This window comes from Glandiceps talaboti, chromosome 2 (genome assembly GCF_964340395.1).
Source record: "Glandiceps talaboti chromosome 2, keGlaTala1.1, whole genome shotgun sequence".
NCBI classification, from domain to species: domain Eukaryota; kingdom Metazoa; phylum Hemichordata; class Enteropneusta; family Spengelidae; genus Glandiceps; species Glandiceps talaboti.
Window position 1 is genome coordinate 16,672,535 of NC_135550.1, and position 20,627 is coordinate 16,693,161.

The window sequence follows — 20,627 nt, forward strand, 5'->3', positions numbered from 1 at the left end:
GAGAACATGTCAAAGGTCATATAAATGGTGATAAATTATGTCAAAGGTCATCAATCATGGCAGAGCATGTCAAAAGTCACATAAATGAAGGTAAGACATGTCAAAGGTCACATAAATGGAGGTAAGACATGTCAAAGGTCATATAAATGGAGATAAGACATGTCAAAGGTCATATAAATGGTGCTCTATGACATAGCATTCTGGGAAGCTTTTAAGGTTTTGTTATGAAATGATTGACATTAACATATACAGAATATAAATCACTAAATTCTAGATTACCTCTTCCTAGGAATTGTACACCATTCTGTAATTGAGTTGGACAACCTTCCATGGTTGGGAATACATGTGAACTTGACACTGAACTATCCCAGTCCAAATCTTCCCAGATTTCTTGAGGTGTGTGTTGCTTCTTAATCTTGACATTTCTGACACAGCCTACAAAGCTCTGTCTGATGACTGCAGTGTTGCCACTGTCAGATCTAATCAGCATGAAATCACTGGGTAAGCCTCCTAGGTACACGCCCGTTGTCTCTCCTATGACTTGTGAGTCAGTTGGAGACACTGCAGAACCTAAAAACAATACAACGTGTGACAGATAAGTCATTCTATGGAGTGAGCTGACTGTAGTGTGTTATATGCCATTTTATTTTTTGCACCTATAATACCAATTCTAGATGTGTTCTCTTCATTCCATCAAACCTCTATCTAATATTGATGACCACACAAAACACAATAGAGACAAACCTGTGTAAACTTCATCCACTGTCAGTGTTCCATAGTTTCCACTACGCAGTGCTTTGATGTGATGCCATTCACCATCGTCATACAATTTGCCATTATCATTTGTGGGAGTGATAGCTACAGCGCCCCCTTGAGGGTCAAATAGGAACCAAGGACGTCCATTTCTAAGTTGCAATACGATATACTCCTCCTGCTGTCCATCTGATACAGCAAATAATAGCAGGGCATTTACTGGCGCTGCTGTGATACTGGACCTCTGAGTCTTGAACTCCATTTCAATACCTAGAAATAGGGATAATTAAGTTACATGTCAATACCTGTCAGTCCATTTTAACTAGCCATCACTGCTAAAGCAAAAGAACCCGATTTCAGAAATCAGACACAAATAGAACTTAAGAAACTAAACCTCACCTGTGTATGATGATGGCAGTATGGTGCCACTTGGAAACAAGAAATACCCAGCACCTGGAAATCTAGTACCAATAGTAACTCTAGGTGGCGGTATACTGAATGATGACAAGGTTCGTTGTAGTTGGTAATCTGGAGATGGACCATTCAACTGTGATGGCGCTGTCCACCTGATGTACATTACAGTTGAATTGAAGCCTTCTACTGTGGGTGAACTCTGACCTCCAGGAGCTTATTATTATGAATAGAAAATAAATAAACAATGAATGAATACATTAATCGATTAATTAATGAAACGACAGTTGAAGCAATGGAAGAAACTTTACTTTGTATTACCATTGGGAGAGCTACTTTATTTCTCTAACACACCTGTACATTCATACTGGGTATTTCATTACAATTCTAACACTATACCAACACAACTAGTTTCATAGCCCAAAATCTTGAGACATCAATTTGTTTTTCATCAAACAGGGACTTAACATATTCCTGCATTGCATAAATTTACTGATAACATGTATTGTCTTTTTTTACCAAGTAGAACATGCCAATATAAAGATACTCTGTGACCTGGGACAACATTTTCAAAAATAATTGCACAGGAATAACTGTTCAGGTTATTTTTAACTGTTTGCACATGAACACAATTGAAATGTATATTTTAGATGTTATTCTCCAATATTTTCATTCTGCTGGAAAATTCTCATGACCTACGGTAAGGGTTTTGTCACTACTTGTCTACTGAGTGACAAAGTCCCCTTAGGTCACTCATATTTTCCTTGGCTCGGAATGAAGAAAAATGTTTGGGAGAATAATATAATTATACCAGTGTCAGTAATATCAAAGAAAAATTGAGGAAAGTAGTGGCACTTTTGAACATTTTGATTCATATTTCAAACACACCAGAACCAGTGACGTAGATACATGTTGTCCTGACATAGATGCGTACTGTCGTGAAACAGAACGACCAGAGTATAAATTTCATATTTTTTGTTCAACTTGGCTTGTGCGTTGTATAATTGTTATACATATATATAAACGATTGGACTCACCACCAGGAAGTGTCTGGCCTGAAGCTGTAGAACTATTGACACATCCTACAACATTGCAGGCTTCAATGAAGAATTGATGTTCACTGTATGCTTCATAATTACCGGCCAAATAATAAAACTCATCACCAGTTGCACTGTATATCATCTGAAATTTCAAGAAGAAAAAAGTGCGCATTAAAAGATTTCTGATATTTTGCTATATAGTTATACAGCATTGCATTCTTAGCTCTGTAAACAAGATGGATTCGTCACTTTGTAAAATATTTACTTAAAATATTTTTCTTAAAGCAGGAAAAGGCTTGATTTTGATAACTGACTCCTGAAGGCCACCGTCAAGGTCAAAGAAAGCTTACATCCAATATATGGGGTAGATCATTGAATAAAGTCTCTATGTATTACAGTTATGCAGTAAATGTTGATTTTTTTACAACAAATATGACAAATATGATTTTTCACTTTGATCTTAGTTATTCTTTTTCTTCTCTTGTTCTCATTTTTTATCATGTCTTTTCATCTGTACTCTACTAAAGAGGGCTGGAACAGTCACATTCCAATGTTTTTTATACATATGGCAACAATGTATCTGAATCTGAATGTGAACCTGGTCATGTCTCCTATATATGTCACCTTTGTACCAGGTCTGAATGAAATTGGATTTAGCATGTCAGATATATGACGTATTAGAGACTGAGGCACAAACAGAACCCATAATTGTAATAGCAACCCCGTTTAGTTGGGATTCATTTCAAAGAGGGAAAAGTTTTCCAGTCTTTTGTCAATAATGTATAATTTATCATATGCCATAAAATTGTTTGCCCAATAACAACATAGCTGATTTCATCTTGAGAGCAGCAAGTCCATATATATGATACACTCAGTACATAAATCACCATCAGGTACAATGACTTTTAATTCAATGACAAGTTTTCAAACCAACCTGTACATATTGTGGAGGGGCAAATGGATCAAAGTTTGGTACTATTGTATACACGTTGTAAGCTGTGATTTGACCTCGACTCTGGTCACTTGCTGGTTGACTCCAGGATACATTCAAAACACTGCTGGATACTGGACTGACAATGGGAGTTGGCATCGACAGTGGGGCTGGAAAGAAATATAACATTCAGATAATTATTAGGCTGAAAGTTGAAGTTAGAATTTACAAAAAAACTGAAAAGAATAACAACTTGATCACTGTCACTCTGTATGTTATAAAAATAATTCCCTACTGTGCACATTGTTATCAACTGTGATGACCGTATAACATACAGAACCGTGTTGTTACATTGCAAATTATCATTTTATTGAAATCTATTCCTCCTAATTTTTACCAGATTTCCCCTCTGTTATTGGAGTTCCCAAACCTTTACAAAAACACTGAATGCTATTTGACTAAAAGTCCACTACTGTACCAGCTTCCAGAGTCCTTGCTGAGTTCCAAACACTTTCAGTTGTTCCTGCACCATTCCTGGAAGTGACCTTAAATTCATACAAGGAGTACGGGTCAAGGTTAGTTGCAGTAAATTCAGTGGCCGGTGGGTCTATAGGTACTTCCATTGGAGTCATGGTTGGTCTAGGGTTATACCAACCAGCTGGGAAAAACAACCTAGTTTCAGGTGGATCCCGTATTCCATTGGAATCTAGTTCTCCTCTCATAAACAGTTCATAGTGAGTGATTATACCTACAAAATAAAAATATTAGATTTTTTAATGGTAAACATTAAGATATTAACTTCTCTGTTCTTGCCAATCTTGAACACATATTCTACTTTGTGATGATGATTAACCCTATTTGAGCCACTGAACAGTGTTTTTAGAGGCTGTGTATATATAATTTTTTTTTGATTGATTGATTGATTGATTGATAACCTCATTGAGTTATTGATTGATTGATTTGTTGATTGTCTGATTGATTGATTGATTGATTGATTGATTGATTGATTAATTAATTGATTGATTGATTGATTGATTGATTGATTGATGGATCTCTTAGAAGTTACAACACATATTACCGGTAAGAATACTGATTGATTCATTAATTCATTAAATTTCAGGTTACAACACATCTGAGTACCAGTACACAACATTGCCATGACAATAACATGATACAAGCTTTCAATTGCATAACAATGAACAAGTTTGAACATACCATTGGGTTGATTAGGTGGTTGCCATGTCACATGGATTTGTGATGCGCTGAGTGGTGTTAATGCTGGCGGCAACTGACTCTGTGGAGGTGCCTCTGGTGTAGTGATGACAACTGGTGCACTAGTACCACATCCGCTTTGAATGCAGACACTCAGTGTAAAGGTATAGTTGGTAAACGGTACCAGATTGGTGATGCGTACAAATGTATCTAGGCCTGTATAGTGTATGATGGGTTGGTCTGGTTCACTCACAGACAGTGAACTTAGTTGATACTGTGAAATTGGACCATTCACACCTAGAAGTATAAAAAAAATCACTAATAATTGAAAACTTGGAAATAACATAATTATACAATCATATGAAAAATATTGAACGTATGACTTGTCCCGCAGAAAGTCTTAAACCGAGTATTAAGTGTAGTGTTTGTGTGATCATTCCACACATTGATCAAACATACCAGTGTTTAAAACAAAGCATTTAGTGACTACATACCAGGAGGTCTTGTCCAGGTGAAATCAGCTGATGTAGGGCCAACATTACCAATTGCCAACACTTCAAAGCCTGACGGTATGTTATCTGGTGTTCTCACAGTTACAGGAGGACTTAACGTTGAACCTGCCGAGTTGGCTGCATATATGTAATATATATATTGTGTGTAGGCTTGCAAACCATTATCAATGTACTCCTGACTCACTGAAATGACATCAATATAATTACAGTCAAATTTTTTTATATGAAAATAACATTCATTCATTCATTCATTACATTATTTATTTATTTACTCCTTCATATATACATTCATTCATTCATTTATGTTTTATTCATTCATTCATTTATTTATTTATTTTATTGCATGTTTGCAAATTCATGAGATACGAAAGATACATAGAGACAGATTTGTGATGTATTGTAAACATTGCTGAGGGCCCAGATATCATTGGCTGCCACATTATCTCATACCAACACATTGAAATTAGACTGTGGGCTATATTAACTTCGATGTTCAATATCAGAGCAAGAACCTTTTTCTTCTCTATTGTGTATATAATGTAGAACTTGATCAAATGACAAAATCAACCCTAGCACTCTTTGATAACATGGTTACACAGCAGTCACAATATATGTACGGCTGTTATAATGACTTACCCATGGGATCAACATTGGGGATACCTTGATACACAAGAAGATTGTCTCTATACACTCTATAGTAAATGATGGCGCCATTTGGTTCATCTGGTGGTTGCCAGCTTATTCTGACGGTGTTGGAATCTAGGGCTTCTACTGTTGGGGGTGGTTGCTGAGAAGGAGCTGCTCAAAAAAAAAAACGATAGAAACAAATGAGTTGATACAAATAATTTCCTTTCTTATGCATACACTTCATGCCATCAAGGATTTTGATATAATTTTTAACAGTGAAGTCAGAAATATAACGAACAGAATTATATCTACTTTGAAAAATGATGCAATGACTCTGTTGTGTGTCGCAATCATGGGTTCAATTAGTTTATATGAACTTTCACTAGTCAAACATTACCGTCCATAGCCAACCATATTATAAGTTTATTGTCCAAATTCAATTCTGTCTGGACAAGAACTGTTTGGAATAGAATGCACATCAGAAATAGACTCATTTAAACTTTTGATGTTATTTTGACATTCAACATAAATCCAACATGTTTTCAGTTAAAATAAAAAATTTGGATTATGGTACCACACAAATTATTGAAATAAAGATTAAACTAATATCAAAATTTGATCATTTTCAAAACTAACCAACACAGACATTAGTCATTTTGTCGTCAGTTTATAGTCATTTAAAGTCGATTTATAGTTACTTGTGGTTGGCTTTAACAAGTTACTTTGCCTCATTTTTAGCATATACAGATCTAGTAAAATGCAGTAAAATTGTTTTTTACTGGGTTGTCTCAAAATTACTAAGTTCTGTACAACTGTCATTGTTTGCAACTTACATTTTGTACATCCATATGGGTTACCAGCATCTAAGTTACTACTACCTTCCATACAGTTGTTACATTTTATACCAATCACATAGGCCTTGCATTGACACACACCAGTGTTTGTATCACATGTCAATGTCTCACTACCAGCTGGATTACAGTTACATGGTGTACACCTACAAATTAGAAAATATAATACACCAAAATTACAAAAAGAAGCTGATTTTCTATACCTGTTTCTGTACACGTCTATACTTTTAAAATTCACCAGTTAAACAATTCATAATACAGTGAGTGTTTGAAAGTTTCTTCAGCATTTGCTCCACATGTTTGTTGTGCCGTGGAGTTCTGTATATTTTAATACTTAAAATGTGGTAATCTTTACAGCTTGGATATGAAGTTTCTGTGGACTGATGTCATATGGTGGAAGAGAGGGATATAGTGCTGACCTTCACAAACCCACATCTGAGTCGACAAGTTTTTGTCATAGCTGATTTTGGTCAAAACAATGTGCATTGTCAGTGTCCTTACTGCAATTGTAGTGTATACACTAGTGCAACACTCTATACTCTAAGTAAGCCCAGAGATCACAAATACTAACATCTTTAAAAGTATTACACTTCTGACTTACTTTAGTAATGGGAAATGATACCCTGTGATTGAATGATTTTTTATAAAAACATGAATGGTAAACATGTGTTGATTTCATTCATTTTCATTTATCAGTATGGGAGAAGATGTCGATCAAAACGGCTCTGCACTTAGGCGGAAGTGATGTATGACACTACTTCTGCTGTCTGCTATACCACATGACAGTGATGTAATGGTAAGGACCCATGCGAAGTTTAGTTTATGGCCAGTTCTGCTAGCAACTCAAACTGCATGGCATGGTGTCAAGCTTACGGGTGTAAGAACAGAATCGGCAAAGAGTCAGGAAAAAGTTTTTCAAGATTCCTGATGCATAAAAAAAACGAGTGGTCGTGGTGATTCTTTTTCATTTGGTGTGTCATATCAAAGAAAGAAAACTACCATTTTCAGACTAATTCAATACTGACAGGCAGGCAATGCAATATGATCTTCCAAAGTTTCACAAAGTGTACAAGTGAAAAGTTGTCTGTTGTGTTCCATACTTACGTGCCAGTATTAGGGTTAAAATTAAAGTAGCCATCTTGACATGTAGTACACCGTCTTCCAGTAACACCTCCATCGTCTCCTCTACATTGACAATCACCAGTTACACTGTCACAGGTTGAACCTGGTAGAATAGCCGAAAGTTCACAGTCACACTGCTCACAACCACGACCATTGTTAGCAGGTAGGTAGTAATCTAGCGATGGACAAACAGAGATGAACAATTTCAATTTCAAAGCTATATTACAATTGAACTCACTGGTAAAGTTATCACAACTTACTAGTAAAGTTAACACAATTTACTGGAAAAGTTATTGCAACTTGCTAATAAAGTTATTGCACCTTATTTGTTTCTTTGTTTTGTTTATTTACTTCATTAAAGTGTCCTATGTGGACTTATCAAATATTAAATACAGTGCTCAGTACAGTAAAGAAAAAGCCACACCCAGCCCTCTGGCTTAAAAGACACAAAGTATATACAAAATTAAATAAAAAGATTGTTCTCAAATGTCACAAGTTACTTGCATTACAGCTTTTACAACTTACTTGTATTACAGATGTCACAACTTACTTGTATTACGGCTGTTGCAACTTGTATCACAAAATGTCACAAGTTACTTGTATCACAACTGTCACAACTTACTTGTATCACAACTGTCACAACTTGTAAAACTGTACAGACATCACAACTTACTTGTATTACAGATGTCACAACTTACTTGTATCACAACTTGTATCACAACTTACTTGTAATACTGTACAGATTTCACAAGTTACTTGTATTATAGATGTCACAACTTATTTGTATTACAGCTGTCACAACTTACTTGTATTATAGATGTCACAACTTACTTGTAATACTGTACAGATTTCACAAGTTACTTGTATTATAGATGTCACAACTTACTTGTATTACAGCTGTCACAACTTGTATCACAACTGTCACAACTTACTTGTAATACTGTACAGATTTCACAACTTACTTGTATTACAGCTGTCACAACTTGTATCACAACTGTCACAACTTACTTGTAATACTGTACAGATTTCACAAGTTACTTGTATTACAGCTGTCACAACTTGTATCACAACTGTCACAACTTACTTGTAATACTGTACAGATTTCACAAGTTACTTGTATTATAGATGTCACAACTTACTTGTATTACAGCTGTCACAACTTGTATCACAACTGTCACAACTTACTTGTAATACTGTACAGATTTCACAAGTTACTTGTATTATAGATGTCACAACTTACTTGTATTACAGCTGTCACAACTTGTATCACAACTGTCACAACTTACTTGTAATACTGTACAGATTTCACAACTTACTTGTATTACAGCTGTCACAACTTGTATCACAACTGTCACAACTTACTTGTAATACTGTACAGATTTCACAACTTACTTGTATTACAGATGTCACAACTTACTTGTATTACAGATGTCACACTTACTTGTATTACAGCTGTCACAACGTCTTCCAATTCTCCCTGTCAAACAAGTACACTGGCCAGTATTCTGATCACACGCAAGATCAAGTGTACCTGTATCGAAGAATGAAGTTCATGTTCAGAAAATAGTGCTAATCACATTGAAGGATATCTGCACACCAAGCATTCCCAATGGTGTAATTTTGGGATATTTGATAGGCAAGACATCAATTTAGGTTGGTTGATTGGTACCCGCCACTACTTTCATCTTTGCAAAAGACATAGTTGTTTGGTGTTGCTATGTGCGAAGACGTGGTTGCTATGCACATTTGTGTTTATGTTTTTTGAATGCTAATCCATCATATTGCCCATCACTACCCTTATATTGGTAAAAGAGGCTGGTATTTGGCAGTTGCTATTGGTGTGGCCATGGTTGCCATAAACAATTGTGTTTCTTAACTTGGCAATAGCCACTGTCACTTCACTATTGCTAACAACATAGCCTTTGTTGCTAGGCATATATGTCAAGAATCAGAACATGGATTATCAGGTGGATATCATAAGTTTTGTATATATACGGTAGCCAGTTTAAAATGACACCAATTTTAGTAATTTAAATCGACCATCTACAACCAATTGTTTGTTGACACATACCTTCATTTCGATAATCATTACTAATTGATCAATTTATTAATTACTGTAAGGGTTACTACACATATTGTTGTAAATTATATGCTCACCAGATTCATCACAGTCGCAAGCCTGGCAGCCTCCTGGATTGTTGGCACTTAGTCCCCAGCTATTACCTTGGCATTGGTTACATGTCCTACCCTGTGCCATTGACTTGCATGGACACTGACCAGTGGTCTTATCACAGATGGATGACCCAGCTAGTGTACCATCTGTGTTACATTCACATGGTGTGCAGCCGTCAGAATTACTACTTTGTAGATTATAAAATCCATCTTTGCATTCATTGCACTGTCGACCCTGTTAAATATATGTTAGAGGTTAACATAAATACAAAACAAGTCTTCTGCATTTCAAGACATAGCACCCAACACCATTGTTCTGTTAATTTAGTGCATAAAATAAGGCCTTACAGTGAGCTGAGCTAACGATCTTTGTATAATGTCAATACTAACATAATAGCAAATGGGTTTATGTCCTGTTACTTAGCCATGTACCTGCACATTGAGTTTATGTACAGACTGCCTTTGTCTCTTTCACTACATACCTGTACATCGGGTTTCTGTACAGACTGCCCCGTAATTTTGATTACATACCTGTACATTGGGTTTCTGTACAGACTGCCCTGTAATTTTGATTACATACCTGTACATTGGGTTTCTGTACAGACTGCCCTGTAATTTTGACTACATACCTGTACATTGGCTTTACATATGCACTGCCCTGTAACTTTATTGCATGTTGTCCCTGCTAAGGTACCACTGATGTCACACTGACAGAGCTTACACCCACTGCTATCTAGACCATAATAGTTATCTTGACAGGTGTCACATGCTATTCCCATTGTGGTGGGTTGACATTGACATTGACCAGTTTCAGGATCACAGTATTCACTGACAGACCCAAATGGATCACAGTTACAAGACTCGCATCCAAGTGGATTACTGTTGTCAAGATTTTTGTAACCATAGTTACAACGATCACAGCTAATACCTGCAAATGGAAAGTTATGTCATGAGAATTGGAATATTCTCTTTTTTTATGAATACCGTTAATATGCATTGGCTACTTTCACATACATGTCTCTACTTCAAAAGTAATAGAATTACAACTTGCAATTTTCACTAAAAGTGACTCATGTGCTTCTTTTATGAAATCAGCAAATTACCATAGCAACTAGGGTTCAAGATTGGTGTTTCCACATGCATACAATACTGATTGGGAGTTTCACTTATTATGTGGACAGCTGTACATACCAAGCAACTAAAGGAATGTAAACAACATCAAATCTTTCAGTGTAGGGTTAAAGGTCATGCATAAAGTTCATAAAGGAACTCACCAATAACATTCTGTTTGCAGACACAGTCACCAGTACTAAGATCACAGGATGACCCTGAGGTGATGGCACCAGCAGGGTTGCAGCTACATGCTTCACAACCATTAGGATTAGAAGCTAGTAAGTTGTAGAAGCCTGGCATACAACTATCACATTGACGACCAGTTACATACTGTTTGCAGCTGCACTGACCTCCAACCTGGAAAGAAGAAATACCCTATACTTAAATATCTTATAATACAAACTATCCAGTGTGCGTATAGATTGAGATTACATAAGCATACCATCACAAACTATGAACAATGTACAAACACATTTTACAATATGTAGTTCTGAGTATTCACAGAAGACAGAGTATAGTTGAATGGAGTCTGCATACCACAGAACCCATTGTAAATAGCACTCCTTTCGGGAGCTAATTTAGTTGTCCTGGGATTTTGTGTCATGTTTTGTTGTGTTATACAAGACCACAGCTTACTCCTTGAAAAATTCACCCTATGCATCAAAGAAAGTTAAAACTAACACTGGTAACACGAGAAACCAACAAAGAATTTTATCATAACGCACCTTTTCACAGTCTGACCCATCAACAACACCATCTAAATTACAATTGCATGGAGAGCATACATCTACAGCATCTAGCGCCTTTCCTACTTGTCTATAGTAGCCAGTTCTGCACTGATCACATCGACTTCCAGCGGTGTTATGTTGACAGTTATCACAGACACCACCACCACCACGGTTGTGATCATTGGGAAAGGGATCTTCTGATTGGATGTAGGTACAACTGGCAGAGTGGCTGTAACATTCACATGGTTTGCAGTTGTACGCATTGACTTGGTCTCCATAACGGAATGACTTGTCATTGTACAATGGCTGACATCGTTCACACTGGTAGTAAGAATGGAATATGTGAAATGTAAGAAACACAAAATAAATGCTAGACTAAGTAAGCACGACATACGGTATGGCAGAATGTAAATCAGAAATAAAAGGTTTTAACTTTCACTATGACTTTGTTCAGGAAACTCCAACTTACCGTTCTCAAGAAAAAAAGTCATGGATTACCAAACAAATTTTGAAATACAGAATAAAATTAAGCCACTTTACAATCCAATATCAAGTACTGTTGTTTAACTGAATGGGGAAATTTATGATTGTTAATTTCCTTGAAAACAAGTTTTGAGACATTTTTTAAGAACTTTCAGTTTCAATTGAAATTGGCCACAAGAAACACTCTACCCTAAATGGAATTCCCGGCACTATTATCATTTCGACCGTTCACCACATGTAACGTTCCTGCACTGATACCTATCAAATAATGCCATCCTAATCAGCATTCATGGCTGGAATGACTGTAAACTGATGTGATATCAACATAGAGGGGTTGACCGATGTGTGAGATCGCCACGTCATGGCGTATCTTACAGACTACATAGAGACCAGTATGTAAGATGTTTTTAAGGAACTCTTTTTTCTTTGGTTTGTGATAATACAATTCAATGTATGATTGGCTCATACACCATCTCTGAAATTAAATGCTCATACAATCCTAAATGCTCATACAATCCAATACATGTCCACTGATTTGCTAACAATTCACATCATGTGACACGTCTGTAACTTACCATACTACCGGCTGTAAAACTCTCTGGTAAGCAATCACATTGGTATGGGTTCATGTTCATGTCACAGCTAGTGGCATGGCCATGACAGTTACATCTGGTGAAGAAGATACAACACAATATTACAGGATATTGCAGTCAAGACAAATGACAATTGAATAGGCCAAGGTATAGTAACTATAACTCTGAAATTACTCCTTGCTAAACGTTGGTCAATACACATACATTGTTTTGGACAACATGATAGGTGATAGAGAAGTATATCAATATCTTACCGAGCACTGACGGTGATTTCTTCGATACCATAGTAACCGTGCCTTGGAAATTGGACATAGTAATGATTTCTGAGCTGTAGACGCACTTGGGTGGCTTTCACGAATTCTAGTAATTCGGCTGTGTTGTAAAAGTCATTATATCCGGGTCTTGCCACAGGTTCAGGTGCTAGCAGTTGAAACGTTATGTTACCCTTGGAATATGCAATCTGGTTGTCTGTATCACTGAAAGAGGAGAGAAATGATTTCAATTAGTACAACTCAGAATGAATATTTCATTGGTATAAAACTGTCACAGTGTATGTGTAAAGGGGAACACAAATAAAGGAAATAAAGGTATTTTGATAAACTTTGAGTTCTGGAGGGTCATTTTATGATTTCACATCACATAAATTTCATTTGGTTGCCAAGAAACACCAAACTGAAAACTCTTTTTCACCTCTATTGTTCTTTCACTGATGCACCATTGCATTATGGGTCTTAGCATATATGAATATTCATTAGATGCACACTAAATATTCATCTGAAGGAAATAAGCTCTTAGGAATCATAAATATTTCCTAATTAAAAATATATCTGACATGTTTAGTATTTTGGATTATATTACCTTTTGAACTGTAGACAGTTTATTGCAGTGGATGTTGCTAAAGGACCATCATTGACTAAGCCAAAATCACTTGTACAATCAGCTGCAAAGTACTGCCAATCTTCCCAGGCAAAGGCATCGGTTTTCTTACGTTGAATGAGTAGAGAACTTGGTTGAGGGCTGTAGAATTGTAGAACTACATAGAACACCTTTTAAAGAAACCATAATATCACACATCATGTAAATTAGTACATCCATGACATTTACTACATGGCTGTTCAGCTCATTCCATTTTCATTTGAAATTGTATTTCTTAAATTTACTTTACTTCATATAGGTATACAATAAATATGTTTATGCCTACATGAAGTGAAAAGATATATTCATCAATCTGGTATCTATTCTAAGTGAAAAAGACATATTTTTCCATTTCTCTTACCAAAGGGACACAAAAAAAGGTCTTTGTGTCTCTTTCCACTGGTTACAGATGTCACCAACATCCTCTAAGGGTCATCACTTGAGGGCGCTCAATAGAAGTAACTCATTAATTTATAAGGTAGCCATAGTAACGCTAAAGAACAGTTACAATTTATTGGGGGGGGGGGGACACCAGCTTTTCAAATTGTTACTTTTTTATATGACACCTTGTAGAGAAATAATATTTTTTAAAAAGTAAAAAAAAGTAAACAATAAAGAAAAAAAAAAACACATTTGTAAGCAAATACAAAGGACTTTTTCAAGTCCCCATGCTCTTACCTGGTATTGTCCATTCTGTAAGTTAATGTCAATGGTAATGAAATCAGTAAACGATGATATCCAATAACTTCCCAGATCTCCATCATTGGCAAAAGTTAGAGGATGAGCATTTTCGTTAACTCTCCACTCCGTCTCATCTGTAATATCAGGTTCTCCATTCCTTATACAAAACCTGGAATCTAATGGATTGACCCTTGGATGACTGTCTGGACAACGGCACTGTGTTTGGACATGGACGTCTGGCCACTGACCGGTAGCATCTAGATGGATTTCTCTGTTGGTCAGTGTAAAGCTGTAGAACTTGAATTCTTGCATCCGACCAACAAACTGTGATGCACCTGATAACAAATTAACAAGTCTTCAGTGAGGACACAGTACCAAAGTATTTTTGTCATAATCAAGATCATCAGTGGTGATCTCCCCAGGATACACTGCCAGGATGGTGGCTACTTTGCATATTAATTTACATATCAATGACAATGATCAGTAAAAAATATGCATAAATTTAAAATTGCAATATACTTGAAATAACTTTTTTTTTATATTTAACACATACACATACATTCATGGACATTGGGATCAGCCATTTCTCTTTATCTTAAATTATTATTAATATATTTTCATATTCATCATTAGATTATTATTCTATATTTTCGTATTCATTCAAAGATTACTAAAGTTCATGGATGGTAGAACACTTTTAGAACACAGCAGAAAACCTGCCAATCATGGTGGCCTGGGTGACTTGGCCAAAATCACAAAAGACATAACATAGAGATGTTATAAGCCACGTGCTGGAACATTACCAAAAGACATTATTCATACTAAAAATCCACTTTCAATTATCCAGAAACATCTGGAACACGGCGTCAACTTATTGTTAAAAAAATAAACAACATGATTCCATTGATATGTAAATTACAGTCACAATATACCATATATTTTGCTATAATACTAGTATTCTGTCTAGCTGCACCTCCTGTCCTTCTACATCATGGTTCCATCCACAATGCAGTCTTTTGTCATGTAAATATGGATCCATAAAACAATGTCATCCTGGAAAAAGCACTATAGCCATGGAGATACACATCCATGCACTAACGAAGCATTTCAAGACTAATAGAATCCTGCCCATTATCAGTAACCAGTAATATTAGGTTCTATTTTTTTATGCACAAAGTAACTTGTTATATTTTCTTCTTACTATGAAATAGCTTTATAATTCAAATTTTCTGAGGTCTAACAGGTCAAAAACTGACAGACTAGTGAGAGGTCAGGACAAATAAAAGCTATATCAATATAACAACAGAGTGGTAATGGATATGAAGGACAACTTTCAGCTTTAAACAACCGACAATGGACAACATACACATAGCATGGGTCAATAGGTCTAAAATGACTGCTTTAGACTCTATACATGTCCATGCTTGACTTTACATTGAAATGAACGCCCAGTGTGTGGACAACAATGCATTGTTCCCAACACAAAGGATCTGATATATTTGTTGTCTAGATTCATGCCACAAAAAGGATAATGTTACAAAAATGCTCTGAGCATGAACAGTACCACATTCTTTTGTCTCATAACACAGGTATTTAATGTAATCAGATCGACTAAGACTACCATTCTGTAATATTTTATAAAATGTTGTAATATATATTGGTCAATTTATCAACACAGCGTTTTACACAAACCTTTCCTATACCAGTATTTCTTTGCATTACTATTAAAGCTGTACTGACTGCAACTGGAACTTTTTTTAAAACTGTCATTTTTAGATATAATGACTTAGTCATAATATTGTACATTGTGAGCAGTATTTACTTGTAAGTAAACATATTTGTGTAGCAATACTGAGTATGGAGCTAAAAACTCCATTCAAATTGATTTTTGGGTCCATACCCAAAAACACCACCACAAATGAATCATGATTTCAGCTTATCACTATACTACTTATAGATAAAACAAACCACTAATTGACATGTATGATGTCTAATTATTGGTATTTTAACCATTTTCAGTGAATTTATTGTTGGTTGTCTGATGGAAAAAAATAATACCTAAGTTACAGCTAGTGCAGCTTTAAATGCACTCATCACCATTCAACAAATTACCTTCTATTTTATTTGTAATATTTATTGCTATCAAAATTCTAGAAATGTATGCAATTTTCTACAGTGACAATAAATTAATTATTATAATTATTTCAACACTAAATATGTAACTGTACCCTTACATTGCCGCATGCCTAAAACAGATGACGGAAAGTACCAGTGTGCTTTCTAAGGCAATTTGAAGCACCACTGATGAGCAACATTTGTGACACACAAGTTGAGTATCTCCTAATCCTTTACTATGACCCAACTCACAAGAAAACTCATTTTCTACCATTTTGACTGATGACAACAAAAAATTCTGTCATTTAAGGCACACTGAAAAATACTATGTGTAAATGATGTTGATGGCAGTGCACTACATGTATTTAATACATGTATTTGTAAAGAGCCTACATTGTACCTGTATTTTTCCATCTAAACTAGTTCTCTCTCCAACATACATGTCACCATGGCTAAAGGATGTCACAAATATACTACACTAAAAAAATGTTTGACAGTTACCCGGTGAATGTTCTATCACAGTCTAGGAACTTTTCTATAATGCATGCATTCAGATATGAAAGCCCCAGCCCATGACACACACACACACATGAAGTACAATTACTCCGAGAGAAAAAATGTAGTGGCTCTGTACCAAAATTACATAAATGCAACCAACTTTAGTCCTTTATCTGATCGGGATAAATCAACATCACTGCAGCTGTGGTGCTGTTATACATTTTAGGGCAATAAAAATGGATCTATAGTCTACTGTTTCAATTGTTTGTATAGGACAGATATTATGATTCAATGAACCACACCCACCAACGCTATGTATTTACAAAGAAATTAGCCAAATATCAATTCAATTTTGTAATATCAATTTCCATGTAAAACTTAATACAAAAGACAGCCAGGAGTTCTATGACGAAAACTGATGTAATCATTATTTCATTTGCAGACACAATACAAAAAAGAATGAAATTCGGATGTAATTTATCATAATTCTTCTAATTCTAGATAATGGAAGTGACTGATACATGTAATACATTTGTACTCATACATGTCAGTTATAAATGCAATGAAAATGAAAGTACATGAACCAAAATATTTCAAAGATGTTAACATGACCCTAATACACTCCTGTTATTCATCAATTTCATATTTTTTTCATTTATATTATGATTTTACTGACTTGTAACACATAGTTCTGCCATGCGTGTCATACATGTATGTGGTGGTCATAAACAATGTATGTAAGGGCAGAACAATGTGCAGCTCCCAGTCACTACACATACTTTCTTCTAAAAATAACACTGCTGTACAATATTGTATCCAGCACTATTTAGCTACTACAGCATGCAAATCTATTCACATATAAAATTTTATCTTATATAATGCACTTTTAACTTTAATTATTTTTATTATTTAAGTCTAGCTTTCTATGGTAGAATGTCCTTTATCAAACAATATTTTGTTTGTACTTTATGACTATAAAACCCTAAGTATTTGAGTCCGACGGACACAAACATGTATTCTGTTGTTTCATAAACTGTATTATCTATTTTTATCTCTTTGACAGCAGAAATCTAAACGTGTTACAAATAACAGACTGTCTTTCAATAAAAGGTGAGGTTATGATGTGAATCCGATGAAACAAATAACAGAATAAAATACTTCAGTCTCCAGATTCATGTCAATAATTGGATATTATTCCCCAATATTTTTCTTCGTTAAGACAAGGAAAATATGAGTGACCTGAGGGGGTTTACATTACAAATATTTTCCAACTACATGTACCATCACCAGTAATATCAAAGAGAAATCAGAAAAGTTACTAACGACAATTTTGAACATTTTGACTCATATTTTGAACACACAGCAGAATCAGTGGTGTAAGCATGCATGCCAATACCTTCTAGAATAACAGTAAACAGTTTCAGTTTGCAAAAAGACACTTTTTCTTGGTTGTTGTTTTTTTGCAAATTAAATGCCATCATTTCGATGTCAACTGTTTGAATTCAGTTTTAAAACCAAGACTTTCTCTTTTACCATATGGCTGTGTTGTTATCTGTGCATAGTTTTTTTCTGTCCTTGACAAAATCGTAGATCATTTAGTTACACATTTTCTTATCAACATGGTATCATGCTTGGTTTCAATATTACTAGGCTTGATTCATATCAATTTGATTTTTGTGAAAGATGTGTTCTTGTTGGAGGGTTTTTTAGTGATGTGTACTTAACTCACTTCTGGGGATGTGTTCTCAGTTTGTTTTTCACAATTTGCAGTTAACTCATTTCAGGGGATGTGTTGACTTGTCAATATTATGTTTTTTGCAATATACACTATTCATAACTTACCATTAATACGCTGTCCAATTTTTACCGTAGCTGAAGACGAATCAATAACTGGTCCTTGTAATGTCTGGGTATCATATGGAGTATTGTCTGGTTCTAAGCCATTGATGAATACACTCAGCTTGGTATCATACACCTGATGACAAAGTCAAATAAATCAACATTACAGAGTATCCTGCACTACACACAAATAACTGCAATAATTATTATGACTGTAAAAGTATATCTGGATAATAACATATACTGTACTTTCCACATTACCCCCATCAGGATAAACAGTTTTTTGAATTAAATTGTTGATAGATATATTATTGCTTTTGACATTCTGTATCCCAATCAGGATAATTATATAGACTCTCTCACAGTCCTCGGAGCTTCGCTTTACTAAAATTGCTAAATGAATTATTTTGTATGTACCGATACCATCTACATAACATACTCCATGATTGTACTCGAATAACCTAGTATTGTGGGCCCTCATCGACCACATAGAAATATCTATTCGTTCACGTGTAACTGCGACGCTCCGTGTTCTCGGGGCTTCACGAAAACATGGAGTACGTGTCGCAGTCACACATCAATGAATGGTTATCTCTATCATGGTGAATGAGGGCACACAGTACAAGGATATTCGAGTACGGTTATATAGCTGGCACCGGTACATACAAAATAATTCGTTTAGTTTTAATTTTCGTAAAGTGAAGCTCCGAGGGCTGTGAGAGAGTCTAATAATTATACTGCTAAGTTGTTACGTCTTACTGTCAGAAGATTTCAGAACTTTTAGGACATGTGTACAACGAAATTGCCCTAGACAACCTATGTTCAACATCTGGCTTTTTTGTAGGTGATGTGATGTAATAGTTACATACATAAAAGTGTTCAAAGGTTATTTATCAAATTATCATGCTCGAGATAACAATAGGCCTTTCCAAAATTTGCCATGGTGGCACTCTACTTCCTGTCTGTGTGTACCTTGGGGGTATAAATGGTATAGGTTACTTGGTTAATCATAGAAGACTGCTGCTTTCCGGATGTTTGAACAATAAAAAAACATCCCAGATTTACACTTCTACAGAATATTACGGGACAAAGCTCTTAAGAAACAGTACTATCGATACCCACAATTTGAGCAAGGGCGCTGTATTTTCAATTTTCTGTTTGCAGTCTGCAATGGCCTATTGAGCTAAGCATGTATCCTGATTTATAGGACAATCATCCCAAATTGATGGTTCATCCTGACTGCTAGAATCAGGTAGTTGAACTTAATCTTCAGCATACACAAATTAATTGAAATAATCATAGAGATGCAGGAATATAAATGAAATGACAAGCTTTCAACTTAAGTACTAGTAGTACAAACCTGTATTGCTAAATGTTGCCAGGTGTTAAAAGTCAATCCTCCTTGTACTGCCAATGTTTTAAGACCACTAGTGGTTCTGTAATCAAAGTCTATCTGTGTTGCTGACACCATTACAGCAAATATGATCTGATTGTCGGACGATTTCTTCTCAATGATTGTTCTAGAACATAAAAATCAGGAAAGGTATGGAAAGATTAGTTTGGAATCTGGACTAATGTACTCATTTGTACATTTAACTGTGCATCGTTATTCCACATATGTTGCTTTTGACATTGACAATGACATGAAAGTCAAAGCAAAAGGTTGTTATTTTTATCTGACCCAATCTGATTAAAATCTGACGTGGTGAAAGTGGCTAGATGTCTTTATTTACCTGTATTCCTATTCGTTTTGCACCATTTGTTTTGGGAAGGGGGTGATTACCCGGAACAAAACAAACGACACAAAATGATGGAAATTGAGGTAAATAAAGACATTTAGCCACTTTCACCACATCAGATTTTCATCAGATTGTATCTGACCCAACCAAAATAGAAGGTGCGTGTTTTTCTTATTTTATGAAGCAACAAATAAAATATGGTAGGTTGGGTCATGAGAAACACAGTTGCTTCATCTGGAAATTTGACCTTGACCTTGAATTTAAAGGTCAACATGTCTATGATTGGATGATA

The 20,627-nt window shown here is 35.4% G+C and overlaps 1 protein-coding gene across 1 annotated transcript in view; it reads right to left on the reverse strand.

Moving 5' to 3' along the window:
- The window catches only part of LOC144444811 (usherin-like), a 57,469-nt gene extending 37,381 nt beyond the window's left edge, over window positions 1-20,088 (reverse strand). The window contains exons 1-22 of the mRNA XM_078134355.1: window positions 19,957-20,088; window positions 18,600-18,732; window positions 14,142-14,479; window positions 13,407-13,594; window positions 12,803-13,024; window positions 12,531-12,624; window positions 11,470-11,793; window positions 10,906-11,101; window positions 10,261-10,559; window positions 9,617-9,866; window positions 8,901-8,990; window positions 7,442-7,634; window positions 6,320-6,483; window positions 5,496-5,657; window positions 4,842-5,042; window positions 4,351-4,644; window positions 3,614-3,883; window positions 3,139-3,305; window positions 2,202-2,346; window positions 1,153-1,380; window positions 745-1,023; window positions 280-570 (exon numbers count right to left, since the gene is read on the reverse strand). Coding sequence (XP_077990481.1) covers window positions 280-570; window positions 745-1,023; window positions 1,153-1,380; window positions 2,202-2,346; window positions 3,139-3,305; window positions 3,614-3,883; window positions 4,351-4,644; window positions 4,842-5,042; window positions 5,496-5,657; window positions 6,320-6,483; window positions 7,442-7,634; window positions 8,901-8,990; window positions 9,617-9,866; window positions 10,261-10,559; window positions 10,906-11,101; window positions 11,470-11,793; window positions 12,531-12,624; window positions 12,803-13,024; window positions 13,407-13,594; window positions 14,142-14,479; window positions 18,600-18,732; window positions 19,957-20,067 — 4,639 coding nt within the window. The 5' untranslated portion in view covers window positions 20,068-20,088. The remainder of the gene's footprint in view (window positions 1-279; window positions 571-744; window positions 1,024-1,152; window positions 1,381-2,201; window positions 2,347-3,138; window positions 3,306-3,613; window positions 3,884-4,350; window positions 4,645-4,841; window positions 5,043-5,495; window positions 5,658-6,319; window positions 6,484-7,441; window positions 7,635-8,900; window positions 8,991-9,616; window positions 9,867-10,260; window positions 10,560-10,905; window positions 11,102-11,469; window positions 11,794-12,530; window positions 12,625-12,802; window positions 13,025-13,406; window positions 13,595-14,141; window positions 14,480-18,599; window positions 18,733-19,956) is intronic.
- Window positions 20,089-20,627: the final 539 nt, after the last annotated feature.